The following is a 14,212-nucleotide window of genomic DNA, read 5'->3' on the forward strand; positions in this document are numbered from 1 at the left end:
GACAGCCTTTTCTTAGCATTTGATTAGACTCTGCATTTATTTATCACAATCCCATTAAAGCTAATGTACCAAGCCTAATGAAAAAAATGTGGTCAAATTCTGTGTCAGAACCCTAAGCCAAGGTTTGTGATCTAGTGCATCTGCAGATGTCCTGAATGATGGTCTGTTTTTAATGATTTAAAACCAGACACAGTAAAATACCCTCATTGGGGAAGGGGGCAGGTTAAAAAATAAATTGAATCGACTTCAGAAAAAATTAACATTTATTGGGCATAAATATATTACATATACGCTACAGATACAGTTTAGTCTTACCTACATAGGGTAGTATTTGCAAAATCTATACATTTAAAATTGATATGGCAGTTTGTATATAATGCATATGAAATTGTCTAAAAATGTACATAACACAAATGTCTGATTTTTGTATTTTGAAAAAGCTTGGAATGTTTGTCTATCTGTGAGGTAAAAAAATCTTCATTTTTATTTTTCAGTTTAAAGATAATATCGAAAGAGTTCTTCTGCTAAACATTTCACTGGGAATACATATGAATCAGCACTGTACAGTAATCAGGCTCGTTGCTATTAGGATTCTGTAACATTAGCCCAGTCAAATAAAGAAACAAACATGATTTCAGCATTTTTTTTTAACAGTGTTTTCAAACTTAACTCGAGGGTACGTTTTCACTTTAGTATAACATTTGTGTTTTTTTTTTTAAATATATTTGTTTTCTTTAGAAATCTGATATTAAAACAAACTTGTATGCTGTATACTTAAGCATTACAGCTTTATATATATGAATATGAATGACTGTCATATAAAGACAATTATTTTGTTGAAAAAGTGCTTAAGTTCGGTTAGTTTCAATTACCATCAGACTAACACACACATTATATGTATCTATCTATATCTCTCTCTCCTATATATAATCTATCACAGGGTTGTTGGTTGTCTCAATATAATTTGGTTTGCTTTTTATCATACCTATTTTTTTAAACTCATCTCACAGGGTTAATAACGGCACTTACTTTTTTAAAGAATGACTTAATCACAGAAATAACAACATAGTGTTACAAAACATCTCATCACATGTAACGTTTTAAATTAAAGAAGAAATAAAATTAAAAAAAGAAGCTAAATAAAGTGGACAATTCTTAGCTTTGGCAAAATGCACAAGTTTATAAGCTTAATATAATAATACTATCTTGCATTGCCAATTTAGCAAGTTATATCCCAAAAAAGAAACTATATGTTGGCTAACATTGGCTACATCTACATAGGCACATCAAATACATGTTCAGCACTTTTTTTGAAAGGAGATAAATAAGTGTTTGGAAAATATGTAAACCTTTCTGTTGCTGATATTGGCATTAAATGTATTATGTGTTCCCAATTATTATACACAAATAATAAAACATAAAAAGGGTAATTGAATATTAGGAATGGTGGCCTGTAATTATAAATCTAAAATACAACAATACAAAACAGAAAAACAAAAATATATAACATGCTACAAGGAAACAAAAAATAGTACATAACTAAACACTTAATTTTTAAAATAAATAAATGAAGATTGCACTGTAATTGGCATTAAAGTACTGTATGCAATATTTAGTATAAATAAACCTAAAATAAAAGAATTATACCTTGGTTTCCCATTAACTTTGGTTAAGGTATTTGTTTTGAGCTAATAAATGACCTTGCTTATGGACAGAACAAGGCGCAGCTTAGGCAATGGAGAAAAAAAACAAAGACTAACAAAGAAAGATATTGAAAGAATACACAATCCTAGTCTTTGCAGCACCCTCCTGTAATAAATGACCTTGCTTATGGACAGAACAAGGCGCAGCTTAGACAATGGAGAAAAAAAAACAAAACAGACTAAACGATATTAAAAGAATACACAATCCTAGTGTTGGCAGCACCCTCCTGGAAATCATTTAATATGTACTACCTCACCTCTTTATGTCCCTGAGGTACATTTGTACAGGCTTTCGTATAAGAGCTAGGATATGACCCCCACTTCTTATATGTTCTTATGTTCTTAATACTACACAAGAGGCCTTCAATTTAATGGAATTGAATTCTTTGGATCATACGTATTTTTTTTTTTGGAAAGACCACTACCATTGCCTTCAGATATGTTTGGTTTATGTATTTTTTCTGGTATATAAAGGTTGTAAATGAGAAGAGACTGTTTCGCCTGTCAAAGCCTGGTTAGCACTTCATTACTGTACCTCTAGGGTTATTCTAGACAAATAGCATGTACAGTAGCTAACTACATAGACTACAGGAATGGTTTTATTCCAATGTTAACATTGAGTTTTAAGGCCAGTTTATATAAGGCATGGTCCCACAGTGATTAGGAGTATTATTGATTACAAAGTATTCTACTGGGACTGCAGCAGGATTTGGAGGGACTGGGTGGGCTAGGTATTTAGGTTTCGATACAATGGGTTCAGCTCAAATCACTGTAGTGTGACAAATTTGTGTTACAGCTCCTCTTCTTTTTAATGACAAAGTATGGCTTTAAAAATAATATACTTACATTCAGGTATTTCAGAAATGTACCGAATTACACTGTGAAGACTTTATATAGCCTCCTACATTTAGAGTAGCAGTGGATTACTGTAAATTCAGACCAAGTCAACTGACCTCAAAGTTTAAGCACCAATTATAAAATGCATTGAATTTTTTTTTTAATTTGATATTTGTTTGTGTTAATATGTAACTTGTGTTGCTTTGTATATAATCTATATATATATATTCATTAGATAACAAATGAGAACAACATACATATAGTGTGATCGATTTTCCTCTTTTTAAATATAGGATAGCAGCATTCATTAAAACATGACCACTGCATGGATTGTAGTTGGCTTTGGCAGCTTCATGCTGGCATTTGTGGCCTAAGTGTCCTGATAAAATATATTCTTCACTTGCAGTTTGTTTTGTCTTTTGATACTGTGATTTCAATAACCCTGACACATGTTTAGAACTGTATACATTTTGGATAACACTATTTGACAACTAACACAAGTATTTAACTATTTAAAAGGGCAGTGATTGGTTGCCATATGGTAAAGGTATTGTTCCTACATGCACAGTATATCGCTGAAAAAAAAAAAACACAAAAAAGCTAATCCATATAAACAGTAAACAAAGAATAAGGCCATAACTTTTTTTTTTTCTTTCTCGTAGCTTTAAAAAATATCATGCACATGATTTTAACCTGTTTTTGCGTACAACTTCTTTAGGGTTTTAAAATCAGACTTTTCTTTCCCAAACAAGGTGCAGCAAAACATAAGGCTGCTAGAACACCTTAGAAAAAAATATAATAAATAAGTGAAGGACAAAAACTAGAGCGAGGAAATGAAAAGAAGAAAAATCTGAATTACTTAAAAATATGTATGTGGTTTTACTTCATAAAGAAGTATTGTAAAATAAAGGCAATCAAAATGGACAGAGTTGCGAAGCCAACTACAATGATGGCTGCAAACTGTTCATCAGTGGGCATCATGCTCTTTGATTTGGTGATGTCTGTTGACCCCAGCTCTCCAGCCAGTGCCAGCTCGTTACGTCGCAGTGTGAAGAGGGTTGAGGGGCTGAATGCTCCAGTCAGTTCCTGCGTGGTGTCCGTACAGCGGCGACACACACACACACGGAAACGGTAATCCATGTTAAATTGAAGGCCTGAGATCTGGAATGCGGTGTCCTCCCCCTTGAACACCTGACAAGGAAATGAAACAATAAATAAACACACAAAACCCCATTTCTTTAAAAATAGGTTTTTCATAAATGAATGCTACCATATAAAACCGTTGTTGTTTTAGTTTTTTCACAGATAACAAACCAGGCCCTCTTTATTACTTATCAATTAAGCAAAAGCTGATTGTTTTACAATTGGTAAGAATCCAAGATCTGTAGGTAAATTACAAGTTAATGGAGATTCCTCTGTCTGTTCAAATCCAAGAGTAAAATTTCAAGGACCGGACTGCTTGCTGCTGGCATGAGGCTTTTTTGTCTCTTGTTCATGATCAAGGCTTTCGTTGCAGCACTCTTTTCTCAACTGTACGCATCATTTGGGAGGAAAGTACTCTATATGAAACACGAGAGCAGTAATTAAGAAAATAAAGACATCATGTTTTTTAATTTTGTTATTTTATTTGCCTCTCTAGTTTTCTAATATTCAGGTTTGCAGGCTTTTTGTATTATTTAGACTGTGGGTTACCCACTGTTACTTTCTAATTCTACATGATAACATGGTAAAAAGACAAGGGTTATAAGATAGAGAAATGGCCCATGTGAAAAATGGAATATTTTATGAATATTACATAACTGTTATTGCCATGACCAACGACTGCTGCATAAAGTAGTGCACCACACTACAATACACTATATAAACTTGCTAATGCTATTCTAATTGGTATTGGTGCCAACTTTATTCTCACATGCATTGTGTATCTCTCTCTCTCTCTCTCTCTCTCTCTCTCTCTCTCTCTCTCTCTCTCTCTCTCTCTCTCTCTCTCTCTCTCTCTCTCTCTCTCTCTCTCTCTCTCTCTCTCTCTCTCTCTCTCTCTCTCTCTCTCTCTCTCTCTCTCTCTCTCTTCTCCTCTCTCTCTCTCTCTCTTCTCTATATATATATATATATATATATATATATATATATATATATATATATATATATATATGTACAACATGTGTTAGAATACATTTTCATAGATAAACCATGTTATTTAACACATGTTATGCGTATCATAGCAAAAAATTATCATATGCTATGATCGTCAATGGATTCGTCACAATAGAAGAATGTTTTGCTCCTTGGTTGGATCTAATTTTACTATATTTTTTACATTTTAAATCACATGACACAAGCAAAATGTTTAATATTTCATTCACCACAAAGATTTTCAACCCGTATTTTAGTTTCAACAAACGCGAAACGCTTACAGAGATATATAATTCACTTAAAAAATGTTAAGCCCGACTGAGACCCTTACAATATAAATAGAAACCATCAAAATGAAAATAAGGGAGTAACTGTGACAATTTATTTTGAAAATAACACCAAACTAATTAACTAATGAACGAGGAACAGGAACCAGTGCAGCTCTGAAAGCAGACGGCACACGGCAGAGCAACTAGACTAGGCTTGGGTGAGCAAATCCATCACTTTGACAGGACATGTTGCCTTCTCCTCCACTACCTCAGTGGAGGAGAGGGGGGGGGGGGGTACAGTGTAGAGCTACTTATTACAATGTTAGTCATAATAAAATAGCATTTAAATCAAAATATTGTGTATTTGCAAAAACATATTACTGGGAAAATACATAGACTAAAAATCGGGTATAAATCAGTAAAAACTGAGGTTCAGTTAAAATAAAAATAATAAAATCCTTTTTTTTCGGTAAAATTCGGAATAAACTGGAAATAAGGAACACTAAATGGTAAAATTGGGTGTCCTTTTGTATCACTTCTATGGGAAACCAGTAGCTTTAAGGAATATTTGATTTAACTTGAAGCGAGGCAGATATGTATTCAATGTGTGTTATGGGTTGTCAACACATGCAACATCCATAAACTGTCAAGTTTTACTTTCACAGATTATAGGAAGACCACATACAGCCTTACTTTTACAATTACACATGGTTCTGGTGAGATTTAATTTCAGAGCATTTCATTAGTATTTAAATGTCAAACTTCTTTTCTTTATTTCTGGCACAGTATTTTAATATTTTGAAAATTGTCTCTGCTTGGTTGCTGCACTTCACTTAATGTATGCTTTATGAATGTGCTATTTAGAGTTTATTAACGGATATTAAACTTTTAACATTTCCAAAGCTACTTCAGTTTAAAGAGACAATGTTCTTTTCCATGAACTCTTGCCAGTGGAGAACTACAGTCTATAAAATGTATCTGTTTACCAGAATACTAAATCGGATTTCTGGAAATGCCTACCATTCAACAGAAATAAAAATAAAAACTAAATAACTGCTTTACGTTGGTACACCAACACACATATACAACCTTATTAGAGTACTTAAATTCAGTGATTCATCTTTTTATTGCTTATTTTCCTTTAGAGGTAGTAACAAAACACTTATAGACATATTCCATTTAGCTGGAACATTCTAGCCCAGGGGAAAGCCTACAAGCAACAGTTTTAATAGGAAAACAAGATACCAGTATTTTAATATGTTTACACACAAACCACAAAGTTTGAACACTGCTAAAAGGAAAACATATGTTGTAACTGGTAAAAGTACAAAAAAGGTTAAACAGTTGGTAAAAGCATCGGCAATTAGAATCTATCAAAAACGATTCCATACACAATAGAGAGGTGCTGCTGATTTAGTCTTTCAATTTACACACTTAACCAAATGCAACAGTGTTTGTTTTCCCATGTATTTTATTTCAAAACTGTACATGCTTTTGGTGTAGCAGGATTCAGGTTCCTGTGACTTAACCTTTCCTGAAAGGATGTCTTGCAGTCATTCAAATGTATGGTCCGCCCACGTAGGTAACTCTTACTGTATTTAAGAAACTTTTACAGCCATTGTCCTGGCGTTACACCAGTAGCTTGTGTATTAGGGTATACTTTCTTGGTTTCTGAATGTGTGCTCATCCTAATGTAGTCTATCAAAGTGATCATACACTACTGTACCTATACCAGGGCTAGGCAACCTAGTTTCATACAGTCTACAGCAGGATTTTTTTTTTTTTGTTATGGACAAAATATCATGGCATTGTCAGAAATGTAATGGGATTTTATGATTTTGGTATTTCCTTATAACACTTTCACCACACTAACACATATAAACAGCATACTAGAGAATTGGTGCAGAATATGAAACATGTGTTTTCAATTCCCTGGTCTTCATTGAAGCAATATCGTACTCTAGGATGAGTTGAGGGATATTACCTCATCTTGGGGTGTGTTATGAGGCATGGGTCATAGGAGCTTGAGATGTGGCGATATCCCACAATGACACACACACAAAAATAATATTGTAGGTTTTCAAGAGATATTATAGGACATAGTCAGGGCAATGACATCATAGTAGCACATAATTAAATGAATACAGTCAGCACTCGCATATCCGACCCTATAAAATTTTGACTTCAGTGACGGTTAAACGTTGTAACCTGCCTCCTACTACCCAAACAACCCCCCTGCCCTGCACACACACACACACATTTCGTACAAAGAAAAATTCTGACTTGCGTTTGAGGAACTGTACAGGGAGACGTTCATTCTTTCATTGAAATTTGTTGGGGGGGGGGGAACACTGCAGTAAAAGAAAAAATCTGTCTTTCAGGGAACACAAAAAAAATACAATGTCAAAAATACATAGCTGAAAGGACTGTTTTAAAATAAGTAGGCTTCCATTTAGATCTACTGTAGTTGGTTTTGTTGGTATAGTACTATATTTTCAATAGAAGTAGTGTTTTAATTCAGAACGACATGATTCTGAAAATATCACTTCCCAAAAGAGACGAATGGACATGTGAACTGTAATACTGTACATACTTTTAAATCCAGTACGTATTGTAGCAGTATGTAAAATTCCCCGTTAGCGACCCAACAACAGCAAAATGAAATCAAAATGTTACCCATGCACAGAACTGCTTAAAACATAAACACAATGCAATTTAGCAAAATATTTAAAAAAGTCTCCAGAATTAAAACTGTATCTAAAGTCAGTATTCAAAATTGCAGAATATAGCGCTCAATAAGGACCTAATGTCACAGTTCATTTGCAAATGAAAATGCACAAAAACTAAAGATCACAGATATATATTTTTTAAATGCATTGCAGTATCTAAGACTGTTTAATGATTACCGTGCCTTGTCTCGTTCGCTTAGTTTTTGGAGGAAGCGCTGTGTAACTGCAGTGCACGATAGACTGATTTGCCATCCCAGAAAAAAAAAGCAGACAGTGACGGTTAAACAAATCAATTGTAACACTGAAGAGATAGGCTTTGTATCAGAAAACTGGTGACGAGAGTCGGAAATCGAGTGTGACGGGTAAGTGCATTAATTTGTTTATATATATATATATATATATATATATATATATATATATATATATATATATATATATATATATATATATGGGGATTGATTTTATTCTTAATACAAGGATGGTAAAACATGACTGACTTGTATCTGAGTGTCGAAGACTTTCAATACAAAAGAGAATGAGATGATTTGTTGTGCAGCAGCATATATACTCCAAATGGAAACGCTGTTATCAGTAATAGCAGGTCTCATTGGGATTCTAGCCAGACCCTTAAATATGAAATTACCATGTTCAGAAGAGGGGGAGTAATGTATTCAGTTCTGCAACAGTTACAGATGTTTCCAAGTACTGTAAGTACAAGTTAAAAACTTGGAAGCTGGTTGAAGAACCGTCTTACATCCAGACATTCCCAGAGAAGTTTAAACAGGATGCTCAAGACATCGTTATGGCTCCCCTGATGCTTCACTCGAAGCCCTCCAGACATTTTTCTATCACTTTTCAAGCAGCTAAGCAAATACTTTCCCTATAAAGAAAATCCCTTAACAGCCTAGCCGATGAACAGACAAAATACACTGCTTATTTTAGGATTAAATTTATATAATAAAAATAAAAAAAAGTAATTAATGAATGCATGTGGATTAAATGTTCTAATACTTCCATTATTTGAGCTCCATGGATTAACCCATTTATATCCCAGAACAAATTAATGCACTTACCCGTCACACGCGATTTCCAACTCTCATCAGTTTTCTGATACAAAGCCCATCTCTTCAGTGTTACATTTTATCTGAATATCCGTCACAACCTGTGCTTTTTTTTTTTTTAATTCTCTCTAATATTGTGCAGTTACACAGCGCTTCCTCCAGTTTCACCTGATGAAAATGCAGCCAAAACAATGCGAACGAGACAAGCTAGGCTAATGCAACAGTTAATCATTAAACAGTTCTAGCTACTGTGATGTGTGTGTGTGTGTGTGTGTGTGTGTGTATATGTGTGTGTGTATATATATATATATATATATATATATATATATATATATATATATAATCTGTGATCTTTTGTACTGACTTTAGGGCCTTATCGAGCACTGTATTCTGCAATTGTGAATACTGACTTGGGATATTGTTTTAATTCTGGAAACCTGTTATTTTTTTTAAAATCTTCTGGTAAATTTTGCTAAATTGCACTACCTTTTACATTTTACGCAGTTCTGTGCATGGATAACATTTAGATTTTATTTTTCTGTCAGGTCGTTAATGGGAAATTTTACATACCGCTACAATTCGTACCGGATTTAAAAGTATGTACTGTATTACAGTTAATGTGTTGTCTCTCTTTAGTTTTAGCAAGTTATGTTTTCAGAATCCTATCGTTCTAAATTAAAATACTACTTCTGTTGAAAATATAGTACTGTACCAACAAAACCAATACAGTACATATAAATGGAAGCCTACTTATTTTAAAACACAGTCCTTTCAGATATGTGTTTTATTTTGTGTTCCCCAAAAAATGGACAAGGGTTGGAACGGGTCAAAATGAAATAATCAGATATGCGTCACACGCTTTTAACCGTCACTGAGGTCAAAATTTTATAGGGTCGGATATATGAGTGCTGACTGTATTGTGTGTCACAGTTTTTATTTTTCACTATTAAACACTGTAAACAACTCACTTGCCCCATTTGGGCATGTGCTGGTTATTCAGCCATTCTCATTTGTTCACAGTACTCCATGAAGTTTGGTAGAATATCCTCTGTGTAATTTAAAAATGAATGCAGCATATGAAACAAATAATATAATATAAATACAAGTCAATGGTATAATTTAATATTAAATTGTCATGGCAATGGCTGTTGACACTAAAGGATTAAAACACTTACAGCCTCAGTTTAAAAAGAGCATCTTTTTGTTTTAAATTAGTAAAATCACAGACAAAGCATTGCACATAATAATAATAAAAACATTTTGTAAGAAAGCGCTGTATTCTTGTATTAGAGTACACAGCGCTTTCTTATGTGATGTATTTGCTAAACATTTTTGACTGCATATATATGTATTATAAACCTATTATACACATTATTATTTATTGTTGTCAATGTCATTTAGCAGACGTTTTTATCCAAAGTGACAGAGACTAGGGGTGATCTATGCAAGTCGCACATCTCATCCGTGACTTAAGCTAGTGTACAATGAATTGCATTTTATTGCTAAGGGGAACCGAACAATCTAGTCCTACAATGTTTTAGATGCGCACTTACTGTAGCGCGTGGAACGTGTGTGCTACGTCACATACACTGTGGACAGAGTGATGACTTTCTAACCTGCATGGAAACTCAGCCACTGTTAATACCAAGTGTCATGACAATTTGATAACCAGTACAGATATTATTACTGGACCCCTTTATTTGTCAATTTTATATTTTGCGTGTGTGTTTTAAAATTTTTATACTATGCATGCATTTGAAATAAAGCTCTGTAGAATAAAGGTGTGGTTGCTACCTGCTACCTAATCACGTTCTCTATTTCAAAAGGCAGCAGTGTGATTAGTTATATTTTTTATTTGATCTGTATTTAATAAACAATATTCAATACAACGACAGGGGAACTAGTGACCAGGTTGCTTGCTCTAATAGGATTTTAAATCTTTGGTTAGCATTCATTTAAACCCTCCTAATCTCATTAACTTGAAGTAAATGCTCTATTACAGTATATTATCTAAAAGGAAACAGTTTTATTATAGTAGACGTCTAAATTAATTCTCTAGTATACTACAGATTAGTATACTACAGTACTACAGATTATACTACAGACCGCACCTACCTTGAGTGTGCACGTTTCTATTATTGTATCATTCAAGGTCAGACATCAAGTAAATCATTCCTGACCACTGTCTGCCACTGCAATTATTTATGAATTTAAAAGCAAGCTTGTCAGTCACCATTTCACTAATGTTTGAGAAATTGGCTGTCCTTTCTGGCAAAAATGTCTAACTTTATTCCCTTTATGATCCTTTGCATCACTGATTAGTACACTGATAAATGTATTCACTGTGTGCTTTAGCTCTGTACTAAACCTGCCAAAAAAGTGTCCACAAACATAATGTATAGACTGTCTGGTGTGCCAGTCTGTTCCACATGGAGACTTTAGGCTGCTATAAGTGGAGAATAACAGCTGGTAATAACATATTTGGCACTGTTGGGAACGTTTGCTTACATGACAAAGTGGTCTCCAGGATTTTCAAATACCAATAAGAAGAAAATAAAGGGTTATTTTGCCATTTGAAGGTGTCTCATCATGATTGTGCTTGTAATGCTTGCTTCCAGAATTCTGCAAAAATGATGAACTGGTGTTCACATCTTAATACGTGCACAATTCAAATTCAACAGAGGGGTGCTAAACTAGATGAAACTAGATTGAATTTCGTTTCAGTGCCCCCTGCATCTGTGAGCTATTCCCAATGGGACAAACCTCTATTTTTATAATGGCTCTTAAACTCCTGACATAGTTGCAACAAAAACATAAAAAAAACTCCAGGCTGAATTCATGAGAAGGGAACTAAATTAGACTAAACAAGTTAGTATGGTCAAAGTTTAAGGGCCCACACAGGTTTCAGGAATGAAATAAAAAAATCTTTGTGCTTGATTTCTTTTGCAGTCTTCCTGGTTTCTACTGCTCTATTACAACACTTCGTGAAGGGCTGAAGGGTACAACAGTAGGACGGATACTTGCAGTAAAGCCATCAGAACATGCAAATACTGGTAGGCACACATTTCATATATTTGCAATTGCAACCGGATATGTTGTACACTAATGCTTGATTTTAATATCCATTCTTTTTTAATATCCCTTTTTGTATTACAATATTTGCAATCTGAGTAGTCCCTGAAATGTTGATTTATTCACTTTCTATAAATGTCTCAACCTGGCTTTCAAATTTGCTTGGCTTGTCCTTGTTTGGTCATTGTCTGCTGTATATTTCCAAATTCCATAACAAGTTGAATAGGTCAGTGTCACATAATTCTTCTGGAACTGGGAAGCACAAACAATTTATTTAAATCCAGACCTGATTCTTGTGTTTACAGGATCCGATACAGCTGACCAAAAAGGTGCACACAAACTAGAGCGCACAACCTTGTTGGGTAGTACTAGCTCCAAATGCCCTTGAAACTTCTGATGTTTAAAGTAGCCTACGTCCTAGCACATGTTCTTGATTGTCGGTGTGAAACATTTAATCTACTGATAGACATAAATTGTTCAGTCCAAAAACCTTCTCTTTTTAAATTTTAGAGGCTCGATTTAAAAAGCAGTTCACTTCCTTTTTGAAAAGCTTAATGTCTTTTCTATACAAGTTGGAAGCAATAAAACTGAAAAGCAATAAACGCCAACTGAATTTATGCTTTCCGAGCTGCTAATTTCTAGGAGCTGTACCCAAGAAGGCTTGGCAGTTTTATTAATAGAAAATGATAAACTGCTGCAGCCATAATTTTTGCACTTGTTAAATATTAATTAAAAGCCAAGGATGCACTACAATGTAATTAAACCTTAATCTTCTTCTCCAATTACTTGCATTTAGATGTAACGTTCAGAGTATTAAAGCAACAATTACAACTGACCATAAAGCCTTACGATATTAATGCTCGTTCAGATTCATCTTGCAGTAAAACCTGAAGTGGCTCAAGCTGCGATGCAGTATCCTACTATATTTCTATAAGGTTGTGGTACTTTTATAAGGGCCAGAGAAAGGCATTGGATTGTGAGGAATTCAGAAACCATTGAACTGCTTCCTTCTCTGGGAAATTATATTCTAACTAGTTACATCAATACTTGTACTTGTGGTGGAGACAGTGAATTGGGGTTTTGGGTAACCCGTGCAGAACGGTCACATTTTCTGTGTATCCAACCTGAAAAGCAATACCTGTATTTTTTAAAAATGTGAACTGCAACAGACAGGCCAGAGATACTGGCTAGTGTTCTTAGAGTGTTTTTGATTTGAACTGTCCATTTCAAATAGGCAAAACCCCATTACAGTCACAGTAGATGACTGTGATTTAGATTTTTCTTCTTAAATTTTTATGGAAAACAAATTATTTTTAGAAAACAAAAGTGCAAATGATACAAAATGTCATTCCTGAAAAAGAGAGTGTAAAGTGGGGTGTCTGTTGGGACAGTGAGCCGTGATGCTTAGCACCTCCGCACCGCAGAAGATGCAGTACAAACAAGTATTTGTAACAATCGAGACCAGTGTTTTTAATAATTGGAACACTTACTTCACAAGTGCCATCATTCCAGGAATGGCAACAAAGCTAGATGCCAATTATAACCAGGTAAAATCCTGGGTGGTAACACTACTGACATTCATACAGTTACGTTGAAATTAGCCCCATTGTACACCCATTTATTTATATTCATTTAATCTTACAGTTCCTGCATTCAATGGAAAGGGACTGTTATGGATATGGATATGAAGTTTTAATTCAAACAGGTGCAGTGGCTTCATGACAAGATTATGATGCTAACAAACCTCTACTTAATGAAGATGAGTTTCCATTTACATCATGGGACATATAGTTCTCTTCTGACCCACCCACCTGTTTGTACTCTGATTCTCTCCCGACCAAGACCTGTAGAGTATAGCTGACTGGGTCGCCTCTCATTGGTGGAATAGCCTCCCACGTGACTTCACATGTGTTTCCTTCTAACTGGGTCACCCGGGGAGCTGAAAGCAAGTAACATCCAACTATTAAACTACAGCTATCTAAAAAGTGTAGATGAAAAATGATCAGTTACATCAGATCTGCAAGTAAGGAATCTGCATTGACAGGCACTTCTTGTGTAGTTGACTAGTAGAACAGTCAGAATCTTTTGCTTATGTTAAGGAAACTTTTTTGGAAAATAGAATTCACTTTGTCTTTGTGCTCCCAAATTGACTCGCTGCCCATTCTCAATAAAGTGTGAGGGGGAAAAAAGTGACATAAGCCCATATACCACATTGACAACCATAGTTTAATGAACCAGGGCATACCAGCCTCTCGGCACTGCACAGTGGCCTATCACTACCAACCAATCCTGTAATTGCATGCTATTTACAAGGTGCTTGATTTAAAAATATTACTGTGGTTGTGTGGTTGACAAACCATTAAAAGAAAAAAAATGAAAAAAAGTCCTGGAGTTAACTTCATGTTGTC

The 14,212-nt window shown here is 34.5% G+C and overlaps 1 protein-coding gene across 2 annotated transcripts in view; it reads right to left on the reverse strand.

Moving 5' to 3' along the window:
• Window positions 1–245: 245 nt before the first annotated feature.
• Window positions 246–14,212, reverse strand: part of LOC117423409 (fibronectin type III domain-containing protein 3B-like) — a 234,023-nt gene continuing 220,056 nt past the window's right edge. For both annotated transcript variants that reach the window (XM_058990133.1, XM_034039137.3), the window contains exons 25-26: window positions 13,616–13,743; window positions 246–3,731 (exon numbers count right to left, since the gene is read on the reverse strand). In XM_058990133.1, the coding sequence (XP_058846116.1) occupies window positions 3,420–3,731; window positions 13,616–13,743 (440 nt within the window). In that variant the 3' untranslated portion in view covers window positions 246–3,419. The remainder of the gene's footprint in view (window positions 3,732–13,615; window positions 13,744–14,212) is intronic.

Source organism: Acipenser ruthenus, chromosome 17 (genome assembly GCF_902713425.1).
Source record: "Acipenser ruthenus chromosome 17, fAciRut3.2 maternal haplotype, whole genome shotgun sequence".
NCBI classification, from domain to species: Eukaryota; Metazoa; Chordata; class Actinopteri; order Acipenseriformes; family Acipenseridae; genus Acipenser; species Acipenser ruthenus.